General features: G+C 43.7%; 1 protein-coding gene across 8 annotated transcripts in view; it reads right to left on the bottom strand.

Annotated features, from left to right (window-relative positions):
• The window catches only part of ANKRD17 (ankyrin repeat domain 17), an 86977-nt gene that overhangs the window by 48964 nt on the left and 15078 nt on the right, over positions 1-22935 (bottom strand). For 5 of the 8 annotated variants that reach the window (XM_080591570.1, XM_080591569.1, XM_080591568.1 and 2 more), the window contains exon 2: positions 547-700. In XM_080591570.1, coding sequence (XP_080447696.1) covers positions 547-700 — 154 coding nt within the window. Of the gene's footprint in view, positions 1-546; positions 701-22096; positions 22263-22935 lie in introns of those variants that run through there. The other 3 variants (XM_080591574.1, XM_080591575.1, XM_080591571.1) reach the window with 2 other exon arrangements.

Raw genomic sequence — 22935 nt, 5'->3', positions numbered from 1 at the left:
GGTTGAGCCTTTTAGATCTCCCGAGTAAAGCATTACAAGTATAATGAACTACAGCTTCCAAAAAAGGATTAACTGTTTACAATGTTAATTTGAAAGCTGCGCTCAGATGAGATGCACATGGGTGAAGCCCTCAAAGCCACAGAACACGTTATTTAACTATTCACAACTACTCAGTATATGCAACTAGCAATGCTTTTTGTGCAGTAATTATTACAAAACAAAGCCTCATTGAGCAATTTAGTTTTTGACAGAAGACTGCAAGCCAAGGGCGGATGTCAGTTTTTTGGCTTTTAGAAATCCAAATTTGGAGGAATCCTATCAGAGGCACAGACTTCACATGAAATTAATTTTCTACTTTTCAAAGATTCAGAGCATTTTAATGAATTCCTTTCTCTTCCCTGATGTGCACAACTTTGCCACGTTCACGCTGCTTTGCATCCTGAATATGTATCATGCTCGTATGGATTAGACTTATGCAAGCAGTTCCAGTATGGTCTCATGTGTCAGGGCTTTGGGATTAAACCTGTATGGGACACGAGTACTTACCTGCAGCTTCAAGTAAAGCTTCTAGTCTTGCCTGGGTTTCTGGATCTACTGTTCTTAGGTCAGCACCATCGGCAGTACTTGACAAAAGCAATTTGGAAGCAGTTTCCAACATAGGGTTTTCGAGATCATCCTGATCCAAGATGAAGGATTCAACCTGAAAAATAAGATGTAGTTTAAGAATAACTACTGACCAAGTTCTAATTAATACAACAAAAGCATAGGTGCAATCATCATCACTTCCGTGTTTGCTTTTTAAATACTCGGTTAGCCAAACCACCCTGAGTTGACTTAAAGAGTATTTTTCCTCATAGAAAGCAATGAGGTTTTCCAAAATCCCATACAAAGAACATATCTTTTATCTTCTTGCCCATTTGCTCTGTGACTAAAAGCCATGATACACTAGGAAACTGGCTTCACATCTCTACATTGCACTCAACAAGCTTTAAGTATACAACAAGGGAAATGTCAAAGACTAGATACAACTCCAGAAGGCCCACAGCTGTAGCTGTCATGAGCTTCTTCTCTAGCTATTTTTTTTTTCACCTCCCCAAACACAAGCAATATACTGAATGAAGACAGAATTATTTCACAAAACCCAGTTACCTTCCAAAGATATGACCTACACCCACATGGCATTCAATTCTATCAGCAAAACTCACATTACCAGAAAAATTAACTATCATTGCTGTTTTCAAGTTATCTGTTTTCTTCTGACCAGCAGAAAAATTCTCTCTGGTATCTCAGTCTCCTAAACCACCATTAAAAAAAAGGGCCGGCAATTGCAGCCTTCACTGCCTGTTGAAGAAGGACCACAGTCAAGTAGTTCAGCAAAGACATTCCTCCAGAAGTTCCATCAACACACCCTGAAGTCTATTAACTAGTGATCAAACCATTTATTAGACTATCAAGACCAAGTTAACACACACACCAGAGCTCAAAAGCCTCTGCTTCTTCCACAGCCAAAGAATCCAACTAGATGCAAGTCTGCCAGGCAAATAAACCACCCGTCAGCCACCCATATATCACTGAAAACTCCAAACATCTCAGGGTAAAAGCAGCTACCGTCTATAATGCAGCAGTAATATATTTCCATGTGGAATACTATATATGAAGATAGAAATACAATTTATTTGATTCTTAAGTATATGTCTGTCCCCAAAGCTTACCAGCAGTCAGTCTCGTGAGTGTCATAAGTTCAGATTCCTGCAGATAAACACCCTAAGAATCTAAGGGCAGACAAACCAGCAGAGTAACCAATTCATCTCAGGACTCCTGAGGGGACTCCTCCATCCTCCCGTCCGTTCTTGGGTACAAGCAAGGAGCTTACACTGTAACTGGTCCTTCTGTAGCCTGCCTCCAGTTCCCTGCTTGTTTTTACGAATAGGAGGAGGAAATTAACTGTCTCCAGCCCAGTTCAGTACAAGTTATACACTGCATTCAAAACTTAATAGGATATGGCAGTAGCACTTTGCTCAAACCTCAACACCTTGCTTGCCTAGAAAGCTAGGCTGAGAACTACTTCCAAAATGGCTTTAATTTATCACTCAAAAGTTATTGTTAATAAAAATCTCCTGTCGGACAGCTTCTGATAATATTCAAGTATCCATCTTCAAAGCTGGGAACATGGCAAGCTCAAAGGGACGACTTCCAACTTGTGCTTAAAGCAGCACTGATGTGTCAGTAGCTGCCAACAAGAAGACAGCCCTGCAATATTAATATTGGACGCTGCTTCTCTGCACTTGATTTTCCATGCTCTCGGTGCAACTGGATACGCACACATGCTGGCGAAGGCAACTCCCAGTTTCCTCCCCAGTACTACAGAGTAGCTCACTCCTGCCTTGCCAGGTTCCCAAGCTGGTCACTGCCAGCTCTGCTCCACACATCTCTTCGATCATTTTCCAGGCTGGTTTTGGTTCATCTGAGGACTTGCCATTTGTCTTCTTCTAAAGGACGAAGCTTGCTGCAGCAGCAGGCAGCAAGAGAAAGGAACTATTCCACTGTTCAGAAGCCAAGAGACAGATTTCACCACTGGAAATGCAAATTACCCAGCAGTTGCAAGAATTCTTGGCTCACCCAGCTCTTAAAAAAAACAACCTACTTTTTAGACTAACTGAAAAATCTCATCTGAGCAAGATATTTAACAGCTGGTAATGGATCTTCCTACCACTACGAACTATTTGCTAAGACAAGTCAAAACCCCAAAACGTCTCCCGCACTCACATCCCCTCCCTTGACACCAGGTCTTTTGTACAGCTTAGGTTTCAAGTGGAAAAAACTTGCCATTTTTCCCTTCCCACTAAGAAAGCAAAGACAGTGTGGTAAAAACAAATAAATCACCTGAACTATAACACAAGGAAAGTGGTGTGAAAAAGCAATCCACCTACAAACAACAGAGCACCAATAAAAGCCCAAGGCACCAGAAGACGACTTGTCTTGTGGGCTATTTTGGAAAACGTTTATATTATGCGCTCTCATTTAAGCACAATTTCAGAGCTATGTCTCAAGAAATGCAACTTATTAAATATCTATTTTAGACTATTTTGTGACATCGAATATGCCAGGATTTCCTTTTCTAGGAGATCCATCTTCGACCTGTGACTTGCAGAACTTTTCATGAAGCCTGCAGCTACACCTCTCTTTCTCTAATTGCCTTTTATCTTAAGAGTTTTGTTAAATCCAGTCTTGTTCTCCAGCCCATTCAACGTGACACTGCATACAATACACCACGATAGCAGTAAAAGACTTCTTAACAGGGAAAAACATAACTGCCTTTTGGTAGGAGTGAAAATTCTCTTTCATTTCTGAGAAAATACTGCCTTCCCTACAGACACTAGAAACCAAAGACAAAGCATTTCCATTTAGCCCAAGTAAACAGACATTTCCTTTAACAGTCTCCAGATGTATTTTATTTCCCTTAACTAAAAACGTGTAGAAGAGTACACAAATGCTCCACCTTACATATCAGAACAATCAGTCTGGGTTCTCGGTCGGTACTTCTCTGATCAAACAATGCTCTGACATAATCCAATTGTTCAGTCGGTCCCAACAGAAAGGCTTTTACGAGATTTCTCCTTCTCTCAACCCACAATAAAACGTTATGTTCTGCACTCGTCCACGTTTGTTGTGCCCATAATCATTTATATGGAAGTTGATGTTACAGGGAAGAGAAGTACCAAGTTTTGACTGCTTTCCAACAAAACAGACTGGTTTTGATGCATGAAATACAGCCATGACAAGAAATTTAGGATTGCCTAGAGAAGCACACTGTTAATAGGGGGATTAATCCAAACCTCAATGAAGTTTCATGAAACAAGTGCCCCGGCATATGTTCCAAGTATTTTTTTTCCAGGAAAAAAAAAAAAAAACAGTCCCAAGTATTCCAAGTATTGAGATACTAGACTTAACTGCAACTTTCAACATTATGGGCTTTTATCACCTCTAATTAGGAACAGAATTCTTCGCTGCTTTACCAAGCCCAACAGCAATACTGAGGTCGGGGGCTGCACACTTGGCCTCTCCCCCGAGCACACTCCCAAGGTTCCTCCGAAGCCCTATCTTTGTGGGCAGGCACTCACCCAGATATGCACTGCTTGTTTTCTGTTTTCTGAAGTGCAGACTCAAAACCCCTCCTGTGCTTTCATCCTCTAAATTTGGAACAATCTGTTTTGCTCCTTTTGTTTTCCCCATCAAGTCGGAGCTACTGTATAAACAGCTTTCCTCTTCACCAATCAAGAATCAGGAGGTATAAATTGCTACAGAAAGCATATTTTGTAAGCAGGGCAACAACTTCACTTACATAAAACCCAGTACTTTTGCACTTTTAATACTGCTTTAACACCTGAGACATGGACCTACAGGCATATCAGCTGGACAAAAGCTGATCCACCAGGCCTCCTGTGCATGTGCCCTGAAAAAAACCTGCGCAACGTTTCAGTAATTTTATGTTTTGACTGTAAGATGCCAGATACTGAACACAGAGTTTAATAAATGCAAGGCTAGAGCCAAAGAAAACGCTAAACTGGGTTACTGTGGTATAACTACTTACCGTGGTAACATCTACATCTCCACTGTGCAATGTAGAACATCTAGAGAAACTCAGTGCTCGATGCTGACTCACACTTCCCAATCTCTCACCAGCAAGCCACGTGCGTGCAGAACTGCCATCAGCATGCAGACCGCCACACACCGTGCTGTGAACTCCCCCCCGCCTGCTTTCTCCACACGAGTGCCTTCCAAACCTACATACATACATATCTCTATGTGGCCTCAGAGATACAACTCAACATCCAACAAGCTTCTTCCTGGAGTTTCCCTCAAAATATGGAATAAATAAAGCTACTATTTAAAATTTCATTCATGAGCAATGGTAGAAAACAGCTCTCCAACACCCACCACCTACTAAAGCCCTTACTGCCAAACGACAAAAGACGTATTTATTCATTTAATCAGTACATAGCTGCCATGAATAGCTCTGGTCATTAGTCTACAGAGCATCTCTGGCATTTGATTACCATTGTTTTAGGTATTTTCCCCTTGATCACAGCTGTCCCATAAGGACAACCCAGAGTCACTAAAGAAAAAAAATGCTCTAAGCAGTCACATTCTCATCCTTCTATCAGGTTTCCCACCTATAAGATTTTTCACACCCAAGAAGCGCACTTTACAGGCTCCATCTCATAGCCTCTCTCCAAGGGCATCCTGCAAGTAAGCATACAGTATTTACAACACACCGCTTTCCAGCATCTTGTCAGAAACAAACACTGAATAAACATTCAAGACCCTACCCACCATTTAAGCTGTAAAAATAAACACCACGTTCCTGTAACATGCAGTATCCCACAGCTGATGCAAAGATCGATGGCAGCAAGGAACTGCTTGAGCCTGCAGCACACCTAGGCACACGCTGTCATCAGCCCAGTCAGAGAACTCACTCAAAAAAAAAAAAACCACCAACATGAATACATGTTCGGGCCAGCCATCCAGCAATATCTTCCTAGAAGCAACACAAGTTCCTAGATGTTTTTTTAGACAGTGTTTACAATGTGAAAGCACACAAGACAATATTCCTCTATCTTGAAGCCATACATGTAGCCATGCTCTAAATAGTAGTAAACATTCCTTGAAAAAAATACGAAGTAGAAGAGTGAAATCCAGTTTCAATGTCTAGCAGTTAGGGTGCTAACAACAGCCCTGGAAAGCTGTGAAGTGGCAAGTTGTAGTTATTAACATAATAGGATGAAACATTTTAAGCTTCAGTATCCAAGCTTCACAAACAACAGCATCTGAAACCTGTTTTGGATGAACCCAAGGAGCCCAGACAAACATTTCAAAAGGCCCCAAACACCTTTTCTGGAAAAAAAAAAATCTCTGCAGGTTTTTCCTTTTTCTTAGGGGTGGAGGCCAGCCCCTGTCTTCTACAGCCTTACAATTCAAAAGCCAATTTATTTCTCAGCTGTTGACAGATCACTCCCACACACTTTGCCTCCCAGTAGGCACCGATTGCTAATTTGGAATTTGCTAAATTTCTACCTTGGCACTTGAGCCTTTGGTGCTTGATATCCAGAGGCTGCCAAATGGACCCACTGAGAGCAAAGCCTTAGCACAAAGCCTTCCTCAAGAACATCACACTTCAGAACAGCCGTTCACTACTGTCCTGTAGCAAACCTCACTACCTAAAGGAGAGATCATCTGAGAGGCTTTTTTATTTCTTAAGTTAGGTACCAAAGGACTAACTGCCAATTTCTAAGAGCTGTAACAATCGATTTGGCACAGCTGCAAAAATTTTGGAGAGCAGTACATGGCTTTTAAAGATTACAAGATATTTAACATGGATTTTCAAGTCCATCAGGTATTGCAAAGCCACCTTCAGACTGAAGCTGCGATCTACCAGCTCGGTGAGATTTAGTCCCCCTACTTTGAGAAGTAACCAGCATGGAGGACGTCAAGAGAGCTTCAGATTCTTGACTTTCTCTGCTGCAGTGACAGGCATTCAGTGACCAGCTTTAGTCTTGAGTCACATCAGGAACACCCAGCAAGACAGCAGAGCCTGACCATGGTTACGCTACCTTCCCCTTGCTCTCCAGCAACTCATACCCAAGATAAACTCAGCTTTCACTACAGAACAGTTTTAGCCCTCACATCTCCAATGGCATAGAGCTCATTATTTCTATCCCCATCCTTCATCTCGCTAAGACAACAGATTTTATCTTTTTTAAACCACCCATGTCACTTACTTATTCCGAGCTGGACCCTATCACTCTGATCCCGCAACCACTCAGGGCAGGGAGCAGGCACCTAGTTAGCACACAGACCAACCCCTTACCCCTTACTCAAGCTGATGGGCTTACAAATTCCTCCAGAGTCTGGGATCAGGACCCCATCTTGATTTTCACATGCCCGTGCTTTTATCGAAACCAGCTCTTAAATATTTTTGGCTGTTGAACAGTTCCGCTGAGCATCTGTTGATCACCTCCTACACCCTTGGGGATTGCTGTGTAATTGTTCCAAATTACTGCAAGACACAGCACAAAAATATATACATACACACACGCGCATCTTTCATCCAACTTCCACAAGCATTTCTTGAAAATTCAAAATATTTTCTACCATTCACTTCATTTACTGACCCAGAAACCTGTTTTACACATAATAGCAGTCTCTATACTATCACCTTGCAACTGGTACCTACCAGAGGAGATGAAACAATATTTCAAATGCAACAAAGATTTCTTTGCACATCACTACTTGGTATTTTTGAAATGTTTCATACATTGAACCATTAATGGTCAAAGGATTTATGAGGGAAGAATGAATTGATACAAAGCAATGATATATAACTGAAACCTGGCAAACCAAGCCATCTATTTTGGGCGCTCATTTTTGATTTAGGCATCCAAAACCTAACACACATAACCCCAAAACTCCGCTGATTATGATGCTTAACTCCATCCTGTTTTTAACTTTCATGGGCTACATCTTCATATCCAGCTTTCAATTACAAGTGCAAAGAACTAACTTGGAGCCTTATAAATAGAAGCACTCATTATTCCAACTGTACTTTGTGATGTCCATACACCATACATGCGCTGCATTTTTTGCACATCTTAGTCACAGGCTAGCTTGGTGAAAGCTTCGGATTCTTTTTCCGATCCTCACGTGTCCCATGCCAAAGCAAGAAATGCATGTGTGCTGCCCTTACCCTGCCACTTTTCTGCCCTCAGATAGTCATCTCTTGTACTTGAAACACGTATTAACCCATCACAATTGAAAAGCAGCTTACTGAAAAAGCTACGCTGGTCTGAAACACCAAGACAAAGCTATCTAATTATATGCACCCCAAAACGAAACAGCAGCAGTATGACTTGATCCAACTAAACAGTAAGGCAAAAAAAAAATGCATGGTTCTACTTCTTCAGCTAAGGTTACACGTCTTCAGGTATAACTACCCCTAAGGTCTGAAGCCATCTGAAAACGCAGACCTTTCCACTGTTAAGACTATCATTAAAAATTCTCCAATCAAATCTTCCTTGAGAACAAGCATCTGAGTGCTTGTCATTTTTGTGGGGACAAAACAGATCACCACCACCTAATTTACACAACGTAGCTCTCAAGAGGAAGTGGTTATATACTGGATATTTACCAGAGACACCATTTTCTTTAAATAAAGATATCAGATTCCTGGTTACTGGAAGGGAAAGCATACGCTGAAGCCAAGTGAACCAGAGGATCTTGCCCACTCAATTTCATCCTCACTGTTTTTGTGGTTTTCTTCCTAACTATTTTGAACCAGAAACACGTTGTACGATCCTTCCTTAGCCTACCCCACTACTACAGGAGCGTTGCAAGCACAGACACAAAGCCTTAGAGCAATGTTTCTTTCCTGTACAGTGCGGATTGCTTCCAGTTATCTGGGACAGATAATCAGATGTGCTGCCTTTCTGACGTGCCATGACCCGCCCGAAGCCGAAATGCCTTATTCAGCAGAAATCCCAAGTCTGGCAGCTGGAATGTCTCAACAGTGTCTTCTTTCATCTTATTCCATCAACTGTACACTCCACTTCTCTTGCCACTGCTGCTCTAAAAGGAGGGGGAGGGAACGAGAAGATTAACAGTCCGTGCTGCTGAGATGGCATAACACCGTCCTCATGACTGGCACCAACAGAGTTTCTGCTGCAGGGACACCTGCATTATTACTGCAGTGTTTCTGATGACGAGACAGGTGCTGATGTACTCGCATAAGAAACCCCTCCCCTCCTCTGTAGTTCATTCTCTGTATTACCAACAGCAATAAAAAGAGACATGCAGACTGAAACGGAGCTACAAAAAGGTTGTTAGTGTGGAGCCAAAAGGAAAGAAGACCTTTAGTTTAATATTTTCTTTTCCATTTCAGATTTTAGCAAGCACTTGGCATACTTCCACATCAAGCAAATTTACACATTTACTGCTACTCAGCTACAATTGTCTGTGCACAAAAAAAATCATGCCAACAGAAAAGCACCACCACCTCCACTCAGCTTATTCAACTCCCTGCCCCAGTTTCACACTACCGGGGGACAAATTACAAGTTGCATCACTGGCATGAAATAACAGTATATTAAAAAAACGGAATCACAAAATCTGCACATAACTTGCTGTAAAACTGCCTGCCATCGTGCTCCTGGACAATACTTATTCACAACACAATAGCTCATGGGTTCCACTCCAACCATTTGAACACGGGTATACACATTCACTCCCCCTCCCACCTCCACCCCCAAAAAAGCTGAACATAAACACTTAATATCAACTGTCTTGTGAACTAGGCTTGGAAAGAACTCATCATAGCAGCAAATAAAGTTTCCTTGATGGTGTACTCACTTAACAGACTGCTCACGTCTCTGGATAAACCAGAGATGTTGGTGTCTACAACAAAGCCACTAACATACACCTTGATCAAAGGCTGTTCCCATACCGTTGGGCAGCCGCCATGGAAAGTTTTCTGCCAAAATAACCCTGTCAGAGAAATGTTACAACAGAGAACTTGACCTGACATGGGCAGTTTCTGCTGCCCACAGCAAGTAACCTGTCACGTCTTCGCCAACAAGAAATTCTGTCAGTCAAACACAAAAAAGTGGGCACGCAACAACCATGAAGCGAAGAGATGAAGCAGCCAGGTCTCCTGGAGTCACCCTCTCCTCTTACTGCTCCAGTGCCCCCACATCACGGTTCGATGACAACTGCAGCCCCCTAAGGCTCTCTCTCCACTATCTCACGTAAGCATCACTTCAGCTACTCACCAAGTTCCTTACAGGGCCACACAACAACCACGAGCCTGCTCATTACAGCTGCAGAGAGCTCCAAGGACACGTTACGCTGCCATCTAGCCACTTCTCCACCCAGGCTGTATCACGAGCTCTTTAAAGACAAGCCTTCTGCACTGGGTAAATGACCTGTTAGAGCTTCCTCACCTCTCCTCCTGCTCAAGGACTTCTCTGGATCAGCCCGTGCTTCTTCAAGCTCATCCTCACCACCACGGACTAACCCACAACTGTGGCATGGCCAGCTCTCAGCTATTAGTAAGACTACAACAAACACAGGGAACATGAGCAGTACAGAACATCTTAACTGTACCCAAGTCCTTTCAGTTTTGTCATTCATTACACAAAAATTGGAAAGTACATTAAGCGTGACTCTGCTCTTAAAAGATTTTGGACATGTACCTGAAGAGCGCCTCGATTCACAGCAACACTAGCAGCTCTGAACAGCATGTGCATTACAAAGGCCTAAGCAGTGCTGCTGTGCGCGGTTACGTCCTATTCCTCGCTGCCCTACTTTCAAGGGACTAATTATTCTCTTAAGCCTTGTTCAAGAAAGGTGAGCTGAGAAGAAAAAGGAAATCCTTTTTAACAGTTGGTAATGTTTCTTTTCGACTGGACTCAACTTTTGCCTTAACCGTACACCCCAATGATAGATTTAAAGGATGCCTTCTAAACACGAGCATCTCCAACCCCACAACAAAGCACCCTGCTACAGATCCCACGACCACTGATGTATAACCTTCAAGTATCCTCTTTGAAAGTGACACCTAAGGAAAAGGTGAAAAAAATCCCAAGCTATTAAAAGGACAAACACATTGTTTCTGTTATCTCTGAAAAAGCCAAGCTTGAAATCCCAACCAGAAATTATTATTATCCGTGACTAACTTCAGGGAGCTTGTCTGCATCTTTGTGGCCTGCAGAGTCTTCAAGGAGAAGTATCAAGAGCCTTCTTTTCACAGCTCGATAAGCAGCCATTTCTCTGTCACTCTCTCAGGCTTTGTTGCAACAGATCAAGACCCTTAACTAATCCTTTGAGAAGGCAGTTTAGAGCAGCTTAGCACAACTAAAGGTGGCCCAGCTTCTCACAAGTGCTTTTACTGGCCCAACGCACTCGGACTCAGTTCCAGTTCAGAGCTGTGTACACCCACCCATTTCCATTGCCAGATGAAGAAGTTGTTTTTCTAAGGATTTGAGATTAGCACTGCAGAACAATGGAAGCACAACATCATAACTTTTATATAGACAAAGCCAGAAGCAAAGCTCTGTGCAGAAACAGCGCTGCGGGGCCTTGCTTTCACCCACATGTCCTAACGGCATAGTTTAGATCTGCTAAAACAAGAGCAGTTCCCTCCAATTTGAGCACACATTTATTTCTTGTGACGAGGACAGGCCTCAAATGACCCAAGGCAGCTTCTCCGTAGGCTATGCCAAGGAAGCTGCTGAACTTAGCAAATTGTTCATTCAGAACAGAAAGAGGACAGGCATTTATTCACATCAGTCAGAGGCGAGACCACTCCCCCATCTCCCAAAAGATGTCATTTCCGACAATAGTCCTATATCCAGTCAAAAGACATTGCCAAAAAGAGAACCGCCACTAACACGTCTACCTGGTGAGTTTTCACTGACAGCACGCTGCACTTAGAAGGTTAAAAAGAGGGAAAACACTGACCTCCCCAGTCTCCACAATGAAATGCTTAAGATTGCTGTGCTAAACCTGCCAGAAAGCGTCCCTCAGCCAACATGACTCTTGACAATTAGCCTAGTCAGCTTGGCTTCTTTCCTCCCTGTATCTGCGAGCGACTACAGCAGTGGTGTATCAGCTCCAATTCCCTCCAGGAGCTTACTCCTTCTGTTCCCTCGCTGTTGTCAGATGACTTTTTCTGCTTATTTCTGAACTCCGATCTCACAGCCTAACTCGAGTGCAGAACAGAGGGCAGCTCAGATGCTGGTTTATGCCACAGTGCCTCCAAACAGGAGGCAGACGACTGCGTCATGTGGGCTGTAATCCACACACAGTACAACCTCCATGCCCTGCAACTTCTGATGCGCAGAAGAGCTATTAGGGCAACAGCACTTGGCTTCAACACTGCCCAGAAGACAAGTGATCTTGTCCGCACATTTTCATCTGCAGACACAGACACTGAGACAGAGATTGATCAAATCACACACAAGAGATATTACAGGAGGGGAAATAAAGGATTAAGCAGCTCGTATTATGTCACGTGCTACCTCAAGACTAAACCTCCTGACGCCTAATGCACTGCTTCACCAAAACACCACACCCCCATCTCTACAAAATGACTCCCCGCTCCAAACACCCCAAGTGGCAGCTGCACAGAGGTCCTCCTGACAGTGCCCGTGTATACCCACCACCCTGCAGCTACTCCCGACTCTGCAGTGATGAATATCATCCCGTTTTCTTCTCCTGGGAAGAGGAATCTGCCATGCTACAGCTTCCCAAAAGCATGGATTGATTGTCTTTGGTGAATTCAACAGGTGCTGAAAAGGCTCCGTGCTTCGGATCGATTTCCTGCAAAACTGTACTACTGAATTAGGGCTGGGAGAGCACGCAAACATGACTTAAAATTCCCCTTTGCTGCCACACCATTCCCCTGCTGTGCGATAAACTCCAGTTTCACTTCCATATTGGCACCTTCAGCTCCCTCACACGTCCAAAAACCACCAGGCTGGCAAGAAAGCCTCCCTCAACAAATCAGTCACCCAACCGCTGCATTTCAAAGCTGCCACAGCCCTACTACAACAACCGACCCCAGTTCAAGTAGGAAAGGAAGAAACCCGCTGCCTTTTTCTTTACGCTCAGGATCCCATGTATCTGTCAGGCAGCTACATGAACTCCTTCCTGGAAAAAACATAGCAAAGACCCAGTGTTTTGACAGCACCCTGCCTGAAGCCAACTTCCCTTGGAGAACCACCCAAGCAGTCCAGAAAGACTGCCCAAGTGGCACCAAGAAGCTCTTATCTCTACAGGACCACTTGGCTTTTTCACAGATAGCTTTTCACCACCCTGCACTAGTAGCACTGCACTGCCAAAACTAGTGTTACTTACTGACACACTTGTTAAGGTGCTTAGGGCTTACCTGAAGGCACAAAGTGAGCTGCACACCTGTATTACATCAGTGCTTAAAAGGCCTCACAGAGGCCCTCACAGAGTTGTGTTTCCCCCAAAGCATCCCACTCTCTTGTTTTAATAAAAGAGTATGTGGAAATTGACATAAGGCTTCAGTAACATCAGCCAGCTTGCCACTAAGAATGATGCACCAAACTCGGGGCAGCAAAACTGGATTGTGTGACAGTAGCACAGGGGACCAAAGAAATGCAGGAAAGTACAGCAGAGACCTTCTCAGCCCCAGGTGAGGTAAGCTTCCCACCGGGGCCACCAGCTCACTCCCTGCCTTCTCTGACATCAAGTAGGAGAGGGCACAAATGAAAATGAAGCACCCAAAAAGATCAAAGAAGAAACACAATTGAAAGTTACAAAAGCTGTCACACCCAGTGGAAAACGGTCTTTTTTTGCTTGTGCTTAGAAAAATGAAGACCTACTTTATAAAAAAGACGATGACAGTGGCAGTTACCCATCTCTTCCAGAACAGCAAGAAAGAAAAGCTCTCTGCCTCCCACTGCAGTCTGCCTGGTTTGCCCTTCAGGTGCAACCCTCCCAGAACTGTTTTTTCTCCTTTAAGAAAGTACCAGGGAATAAAGGCTTTGGGGAAAAAGAGCTAACATGCAATTTTCGATGAACATTTTCATCGCTCTCCGCAAAGGAATGATGCTAAGCAGCACTAGCACTCCTGTTCACCCAAGCTGCATATTTCTTCCTTATTTTTCTTGTTTAAACGAAACGTTTTCCAATTCTCAGTTCTGATCACTCCTTCACATAAACCAACAAGTTTATTTGAGGAACTAGACCCATACTCACTGCAAGGACTTTCAAGTTGATTTTATCCCTCACTGTGGCTACTGAGCATAAAACAGTCAGCAAGTGACCCAAACTGCACAACACCACTTGTTTTTGAAACAGAAATAGTTTTAAACTGCCCACATGTTTTCTTAAACAAATTTGGCACGAAATCATTCCCTTCTGCAAGTCCTTTTCGTCAGCTAGTCTTCACAACAGCCTGAAAGCGCTCTGCAGTGAAAGATGAAGCAGCAGAAGGTAACAAGGACATGTGGAGGAGGGACAGGACAAATGCTCCAACAGCCATTCTGTCTCAGTCAAATTCAGAATTCCCTTTGGCATGAATGAAACTCGTGTTTGCATGTGCCTGTCTGCAGCAGGGATCTGAAACAAAATTCAGGAACATTAGAACAATTTTCTTTTTCTTCTTTCTATGTAATGTGTAGCTTAGCCATAGCTTTTCTTTCACATGATCCAAGTGATTAAAGCACCACTCCACCATACAGTGCACTGTACAAGTACAGGGCAACTGGAAACCCTCTTGCCGTGGTCTTCACGCAATAAGCCATCCCTGGAGTAAAAGAACGAACCAACCATGCTGGACACTTGCCCTATAGCTCATGTTTCTCAATGCTCGGTAGCAGCCCCTTAAATCAAGCCACATTATTCTAAACCCCTAACACACATGACACACAGTAACCCATGCGTACTTACAGAAATAAGAAAAAGTGAACAAGACAAGGAAAAAAAATATTTACTAGGAGAAGGACTTTCTTTTTCCAAACACTCCTGTACCAAGAGAAAAAAGATTGCGACATACCAGACAGTTGCCTTTTTGTCTTCAGCATCCCTGGTGTTTTGGTAAAATTGCTGCTCTGTTCAGAATCTGCAGGTTCAGCTACTGTTCCCTTCTACCCTAATTTCCAAGCCAGAGAACAGCCAAGAGATCAGCCAGGCTGCTACTGCTTAAACCGCACCACCACGGCAGTGCTCCAAAAGTCTACAAAATGCTTCCTGAAGAAAACTGCTTTATTTGAGTTGAGGTCAGTGAGAAAGGACCATCCCAAGCCATTTAAATCATATGCCATTCAACTGAAGAACAAACTCCACAAATCTCATTTTTTCCTGTACAGATGACCACTAAGAACTTGCTGGTGTACTGCTTCCAAAAGCTGCATGCTCTGCCTTCTGCTTAACCCGTCAGGATCAGGGACAGTAAACTAGAAACCCAAGTTCCTTAAATGACATCTACTTTTCCCAGATGTAATTAGCCTGCTCAAGTCTCTGCTCAGTAACCCACATCATGAAGCGCAGCCAAGTCAAACTATTATGTAGATACTTTTAGAAAAATAACCAAAAATAGTTTGGGAAGACAGGATTCAGTATGTCAAGAGCTTGGAAATTAATTCAAGTCGCTCCAGTTTTGTTAACTGGTATTCATTCTTGTCTTATAAACAGAGAAATAGCAATGCAACTGTCCTGAAACAACTGACTATACTCACAGACAAGAACTGAGGCCAATAAAAAAAGCAAAATGTGACCAAGCATAATGCTGATTTCCTTGACTTCCCACTGCTAAAAACGTCTTTTTTAGCAATTACAATTGAAGCCTTTTATTCAATAAAGGATCTGGTATGGCCTAGTTTTCCAGTCTTCTCTTCTGGTGAGAAGCGAGGGTATAAAGTTACGGTAGGAGACAGCTGGCTTCAGTGTCCGATCAGGATTCCTATTGTTACCACCCAGGCAACTGAGCACAGAGGGAATTATTTCTAATAACTTCCACTCATTTGGTTAAAATCCTCACAAGCTGGGTAGTCATCCATTTCTTCCCTCGATACAGAGCAGTGCTAAGCATACCTAACAAATGAACAACAATGCTTTTTGCTGTATTTAGCAGACCCCACTGAGCGCTTCTCCACACTAAACAGATCTGCATGTTTTTTTTTTTTACATATGGTAAAGTAACAGACTTGCAAAGGCAGCATAAGAAATGCACGAGTGTTTGACCAAATCAAAATACATTTTTTTTTTCCTCCTGCTCATCAAATAGGTCTTGAAAAACTGAGGTTTAAGGGTAAAACAGAGAGAGCAGCTTAAAGCAGTCCCTTCTTTTCACCATTTGCTCCAGCCTGCTAGATAGAAAAGTCATATGCCAAGCTCCCACAAATCCCTATCGCCACTTTGATATCTGCTCTCCTCTTTATGCTTCTGATCACTTTTGTTCAATGAAGGTGTTTTAGCACATTTATTCCATGTTAATACGAACCCAGCTCCAACATCAGCTTCTCAGTAGGACACACTGCATCATTAATCAAATTTTGTTTCCTTCCCTCCAGCACAAATCACACTCAGCTATACTGAGATCTCAAATAAAACTGCTAGAGTACAAAGCTGCTTTTCAGATTACAACAATCCTGTCCACAGCGAGGGATGGAAACAACCCCTTTCTTCTTCAAATACCATCTCAGATGTTCAACTCATCACCTACCAACATGAACGTTACTGTTTTAAGTGCAACAACATTGAGGAAATTGTGCAAGAACTGCAACATAAGAGGTGGTAGCCATAAACTCATGAAGACCCAGTATTTATACTAACATAATCCACACTTCCTTCTCACCCAATTCTGCTGTTCAGGCAGTGTAACAGGTTGCTCTGAGCCTGAGTTACAACTTTAGCGTACGTGACTTCCTATCAGCCTACAGAACCAGATAATTCCAGCAACATAAAGATGTAAAGAGATTTTATGCATATTTGGGAAAAAAGGGAAAAGTACCTCAGCCAGGAGAAGAACCTTGTTATATGTTTCTACAAATTTTGAAGAGAAGATGTACAAAAAGAAATTGGAAATAAACTTACCTGCCTAAAACACTTGACTCCTTTTTCTTTTTGATCAAGTATCCGATTTGAACTAACCACTTAGAAAAGCTGAAGAGTTGGAGTTCCAGGAGACCTTCGCAAATTATCTGACCCCACCTGCTAGTCAAATCAAAGCCTCCAGTTAGATGATCTCAATTAGCAACTTGCTCACTGGCAACCACTTAATGATGACCTTTTCAATATCAGCTTCTGAAGTATGAGGCTCTTAACTGCCTTAAAGTTTCTCACACAATAATTCTATTTTCATATTACTGTACAAAGAACAAACCGTTACTGAAAAAAGATAAAAGCAATAAAAAAACAACTATGGTATTTAGTAGTACCATCAGGCTTGTAATCTCCTCCCGCAAACGAAGTAGAAACAGATGAAAACTCAAAGGAAATATCGACCAGCTTTTATTTCTTCCTATCCAGTTAAGGTAACCCAGCTTCAGCAGCTGAAAATTAGTAGCCTGTACTGCTAAGCAGTCTTACCAAGTTAGTTGGATGGGGGAAAGTAACACAAGTCAGAAGCTGTGACCTGCTTTTCTAGAAGATGATGTACACGGTTCTTTGGAGCTCTCTGCCTCAAAATAGAGGCACGGTTAGAAGAGGCAGTATTAGGGGGAAAGCAGTTTGAATGGAAGTGATTCCTATGTTTTGTCTGAAAGCACGAGACAACGATAAAAGAAGGGCCCTGGCAGCTTCACTCTGGTTTCCACTCACCTCCACAAAGCTGCAAGCACACACAAGCTAGCAGGGCCTAGGCGATGGCCATCACTGCTCTTCTGTCAGACCAACACCATTCTGTCAGTTCCATGGAGCCACGAGAAGAAGGCAACCACAGAAGTTTCTCACTACATAATCAGTTGCACAGTAGATCAGTAAGCTGTGCAAATAGCTCAGCCAGCAACTTGAGGTAAACTACAGAAATGGACCGGTCTTCTCCAGCTGACTCAAGAAGGGGGCAATAGAAGCATTTTTCCATCAGCATTTCCTAGAAGCAGGGCACATGCAAATTTTAACATCCTGCTCTTCCTTGCTGCATTAGCCTCACCATGACTGTTGTTACACACCTTGGCTGCAGGTCAGTAGGCATATTAATACCATCTGAGGACAAGACGATTGATCAAATTCAGCCTCCTGTCTTCTGTTAGTTACCAAGTTCAGCTTACCTTCAGGCTCATCTGAACATTCACGTGAGCCATGTTCAGCTACCTTCCAATCTCATTCACCTGGAACACGAGTCCCTCTCTTAGCAAGGTAGTCCCATCACCTCAAACAACAACCAAATGATCTGCTCTTCTTGAACTTGGGGTAAGCTATGCCACCATCAGCTAGCGATTGACAGACAACTGCATGAACGCTGACTGGATATAAGCAACTAACAGAACATAAGGTCATACCCAGCAGAACACACATCCCAAAACAAAGCTCAACCCTGCTCCACAGCACAACACAACCTCACTGCATTACAGCAGGCAGAAGTGTCTCTTCCCTTACTTAATGCCTTGCCATGATATCCCACTAAACCTTTAAATCTATGTGTGTGCATGTGCGAGGAGAGACATGGGCACATCACAGCATTTAAGTGGGAGCATTCTTGTTAACATTAATTCAATGACTTTTTTTTTTTGTTTGTTTGTTTCTTTGTTTTTTTTTTAAAAAAAAGACTGAACCCTATATATCCCACCACCTTGGACCCAGACAGTAACATAACCGATATTCATCACATAGGCTTGGGACTATATGACCCAAACTTTGTAATGCTGCCTTAAAAAAAAAAAGACAAGAGTACAGCAGTGTTCCAACTTACCTGAAAATAACACATGAAGTAGTTGCTAACAGAAGGTTTATGAAAACTGCAACTTATCTCTAAGAAATGCTGGAGCACATTAGTAGCCATCGTTGTCTTCACAAACAAAAACATCTCAAAATGATGGGAAAACAGGTATAAAGTTAAACAGGCAAGACAACCCACAGAAACTATAAGCAACAGAGAAGGAAAAATGTTAGCCTAAGAGCTAGAACATAGCAAAGATACAAACTAATGCCCCAAGTGAAAATACTGCAACATCATCCCAATCTTCATCTTCACACCAAAAGACCGCAAGGTTTATAAATATGAAGTGCTTTGGTGTGTTAAAAATGGCATTGCAGAGGCCTCCTTGATCTCTGGATGTGCATTAGACATGACCTTTCTATTTCACGTTCAGCGACTTCCTTGTTCTTCCTTCTCTTAGCATTTCATCAATAACCCATGTACTCAAGCAAGAAAGTCTCCACTCCACGTAAAGCTTTTGGTCACTATCTAAGCTATGCTCCACTACCTGCACTGTGGCTCTAGACTAATCAAGATGTGATGGAGATGATCCTTTCATATCATCCTGACTCTTACCAATATCAATACTGTATCAGCCACGCACCAAGCAACCAAGGCAGGATCTTCAGAGTTGTAAAAACTACTCCATGGCTCCAGTGAACAATTCAGAAGTCTTCAGCAGTTAGGAAATATCCATGTGTTAAAATAAGAAAGGTGTGTGCTCACAATGACTTCGAGTCTCAGCCCAAAGGTGGTGAAGAATATTTACCTTATGCTGAAAAGTTGAAGGATTTTTTTTTAAATGCACTTACTAAGGAACATTAATAAGCAACTGCTGCATGTAGGCTGGCATTATACTCCAGTTAGTTTCTGCCAAGTCAAGCACAGACAAACTTTCAAACCACCTGAAGGTCAGAACACATGGCTGCTTCTCTTGACAAGTTTCAAAACAACACAGGGAATATCAAGTCACTCCTCTGCTTCCATAAGCTTTGTAAGTGCTTTTCTGCACATCAGAATACAGACCGCACCCTCATCTGTCAGGAAGCAACATACCTCCTTTTCTTCCAACAACAAAAAGTGTTTGTTGATTAACTCAAGCGACCAAAGAGCAACTGCTGGTTTATGCCTCTATTTGAATGCCGCATTTAGGTCTCCTGTAGCACAGTAATTTCTCCAGTAGCACATGAGCCAAAAACCGAAATGTTATACCAACAACAAAATTTCTGTCATCAGTTAAGTCACGTTAAAAAAGAGGTACTGCCAAGATACGCATATCAGAAGAATGAAAGGAACAAAAACTAACTGCAGCTGAACCCCGTGGTATTTAAATTTGATTCAGCTGCATTCCTTCGCAGTACTTTCAATACCAAATGCGAGTAGCACAGCCAGGACCCTATTCACCTTGAGCTGAGAGCAGGAGAGCCAGCACAAGGTCTGCAGTAAATACAACCTTCTTTGAAGGCGGTGTGAGAGTGCAGCAGCCAGAACGCTAAATGACGTCCTTCAGGCTGTTGACCTAATGACCATTTCTGCCTGCAGTTGCATTAAACTTGCTGGAGAAATATTTTAGTTTTATCCTCAGAAAGGAAAGCAGAAGTCTTACGGAAAAACATTTCCAAGAGTCCTGCAACTTCAGCAATGAAATAAGCCAACACAGAACATGCTTTCACCTCATCTCATTTCACCCTTTCCCCACAGAAGTAGCCCTCACAAGAGGGCAAGCTTGAACATGTGAACTAAGAATTACTTGATTACTATCCACGTTTTTCAACCCCAAAGTGATTTTTGCCCCAGAAGCAGCCACTCTCTCCCTGCGGTTAGGACCTCTAACACCATTAGAGCCTCAGTCTCCAGGCAAACTCATCAACGAAACTACCATGCTACAGAAATGCCTTTTTTCTTCTGTTTTAAGCTCTAAGCAATGTATAGGTGAAAAATTACTGAAGATTCTGTGAAAATGCAAGTACTGCTTCATCTGAATTTAACTCAATACCAAGCAGTACAAACTGTCCAGTAAGTGAGATCCAGCTTAGACTCTGCTACCTAACCAACAGCAGCTCTCCCAACCTTCATGCCACTCTTTGACTGCTCCACAGGAGACAAAAAGCCCTAAAAAGAAGAATAAAACACAGACACGAGCACACTTTTAAAAGCTTCAATAGAAACAAGTTTTGGGACGACCAAGTTTGACTTTTGAATCCCCAATGGGAACTCCAGACAGCTGCGTTGCATGTAATGATGCACTAAGATATCAGAAACTGTCTCTACTGCTTCCAGAGTTTCATGAACCGAGGCGCAGTCACTTTATGCTCACCTGGCATCACGCAAGCTATACAACGACTTGATTTTTAACGATGTTTTGCCTGGATACAGTTAGTCTCATTACCATGAAAATAATGTGCTACAAAACTACTGAAAGCTACCAAATCCATACTAATCTGAGAAGCAAGAATTAATTGCTTGCTTCACACACACAAACCCACAATACTCCTATACTAAGACAAGTAATATACTCACTTTTCCAAAAATAAAAAAAAATGAAGCAATGACAAGTATTTTATTAACTCGGCATACCATGGAGCTGCACATGACAATTATAGCTCACAAGAAAAAAAAGAAAAAGCTTTCCACATTCATAAAGACAAATGAAGTACTGAAATGTTTTTCTGATGACAAAGAGCCCAGTTCACTTTTGGTCTTCCTAGCTCACCACAGAAACTGAGCCACACAGAAATACCGGTAGCAATGCCTTGTCCAGACATCTCTAACAATTTCTTAAGCACGCACTGCGCAGTTGTGTTAGCATTCTGGATGTAATTGTGCTTAAGTCACGGCGCTCACAAGGAAGTTAACACCAACACTACATGTTTTTATGGATATAAAATTTTAGGCCAAAGAGCAGCATGGCCACTCCGGAAAAAAACCTACTGAACAAACATCACTGAAAGCAGCGTTTTGTTGCAGCAGTTTGGCAGCTGCTAAAACAAAGTAGCAGCTTCTCCTTATAATTAAGACTACATGCAAATACTTTGAAAAGTCAGCTGGCAACGTGATTGTGCTCTTGCTTGCAAAACCAGAAACACCGCCACTACCACAACAACAGAAAAGCCTTCCTTGAACTGCAACAGTTACTTGTTAGTACAATGTGGACTACAGAGCTGTGTCACTTGGAGATTCCTAAGACAGTCTCTCCTTCTTAGGCTCAAAGATCATTTTGAAGTTTCACTCCAAGACAGGGAAATGTTTCTTTCTGTAACACAGGATCCGACTTCTGCAGGGGACATAAGAGCAGACTGTACCTACTCAAGGAGACAGGAAACACAGGAATCCCGCAGGCCTATCACACACGATGCAGGATCAGCCCCAGCTATGAGATGCATGGTGACAACCAGTCATCCTGCGTCAGGTCCCCAGACATCAACCCCGCAGGACCAGAGGGCTCCCCGCCCCTTGCAGGCCGCTGTCTGGCCGCTGGCAGAAGGCGGAGGCAAGGTGGCAGCGTGTGGGGAAAGCCCCAGGACAGAGGACTGCCCAAGACCCGTGCAGCACCGAGCAGGGGCTGGGAGGGGAACGTGGCCGCCCGCAGCCCCCGGGGGGCTCGGCCGCCACCCCCAACCCCGCGCCCCTTTGTTCTGCGGCCCTCTCCCGCCCTACCTCCAGGATGTCCTCCAGCACGTAGGCCTCCATCGCGGCGGCCGCCCCCGCTGCCCAGCCTCAGTGCCCGGCCATGCCCCGCTCCCCGCCGCCTGCCGCCCCCGGGACGGACGGACAGACGGGCTGCCGGCCGCCCGGCACCAGCACGCTCGCTTCCCCCCCCCCACCCCCCCCCGCTGTCAGCACGGGAAGAGGAAATGGACGCTTCCACCCAGCGCGGGGCGGGCGCCTACCACCCGAGCGCAGGGGGGGCGGCCGCTGTCAGGGCTGCGGCCCCTCGGGGGTACCCGGGCGTTGACCGCCAAGGCCCAAAGGCGCCATCCCGAGACAGCCCCGCTCCTTGGCACGGCTTCGGGCACGCGTTTCTGCGCCTCGCCCCGGGCGGGCGGGTCGTCTTCCTCCCGTGGCCTCCGCAACCCCGCGGGAGCGAGTACAAAGGGCTCGTCGAAGTCTCTGCTGGAAAAAAATAAAAGTTAGCTCGGCCTCCAAATGCTCCGGATGAGGCCTCGACCTCCTCGCCCAGCCCAAGCAGGAGGCAGCTCAGCGAGATGCCCTGCATGTTCTTGCCCTGCCACGCATGGGCCAGCTGCTTTCTGACCCCAAAAGCAGACATGGGTCTGTTTGCGGCCTCCCTCTCCTATCCACTCGTGGTAGCACTGCACACCCCTCATAACCCTTAAAAACAAAAATACCCAACATCTCGGATCAAGCAGTACTGCACGGCTGGCTCCCTTGTTTCTTTTTTTGGCCTGTGATTTGTCTTCCCTTCGCAACAAAGCCTCCTCCAAACAGAACATAACTGTGATATCCATTCTGCACATAGCAGGTCACAAAAATCA

This window comes from Anser brachyrhynchus (genome assembly GCF_964034855.1).
Source record: "Anser brachyrhynchus genome assembly, chromosome: 4".
Classification (NCBI taxonomy): Eukaryota; Metazoa; Chordata; class Aves; order Anseriformes; family Anatidae; genus Anser; species Anser brachyrhynchus.
Note: the sequence above shows the minus strand (reverse complement) of the source record. Positions and strands in the feature narration are given on the sequence as shown.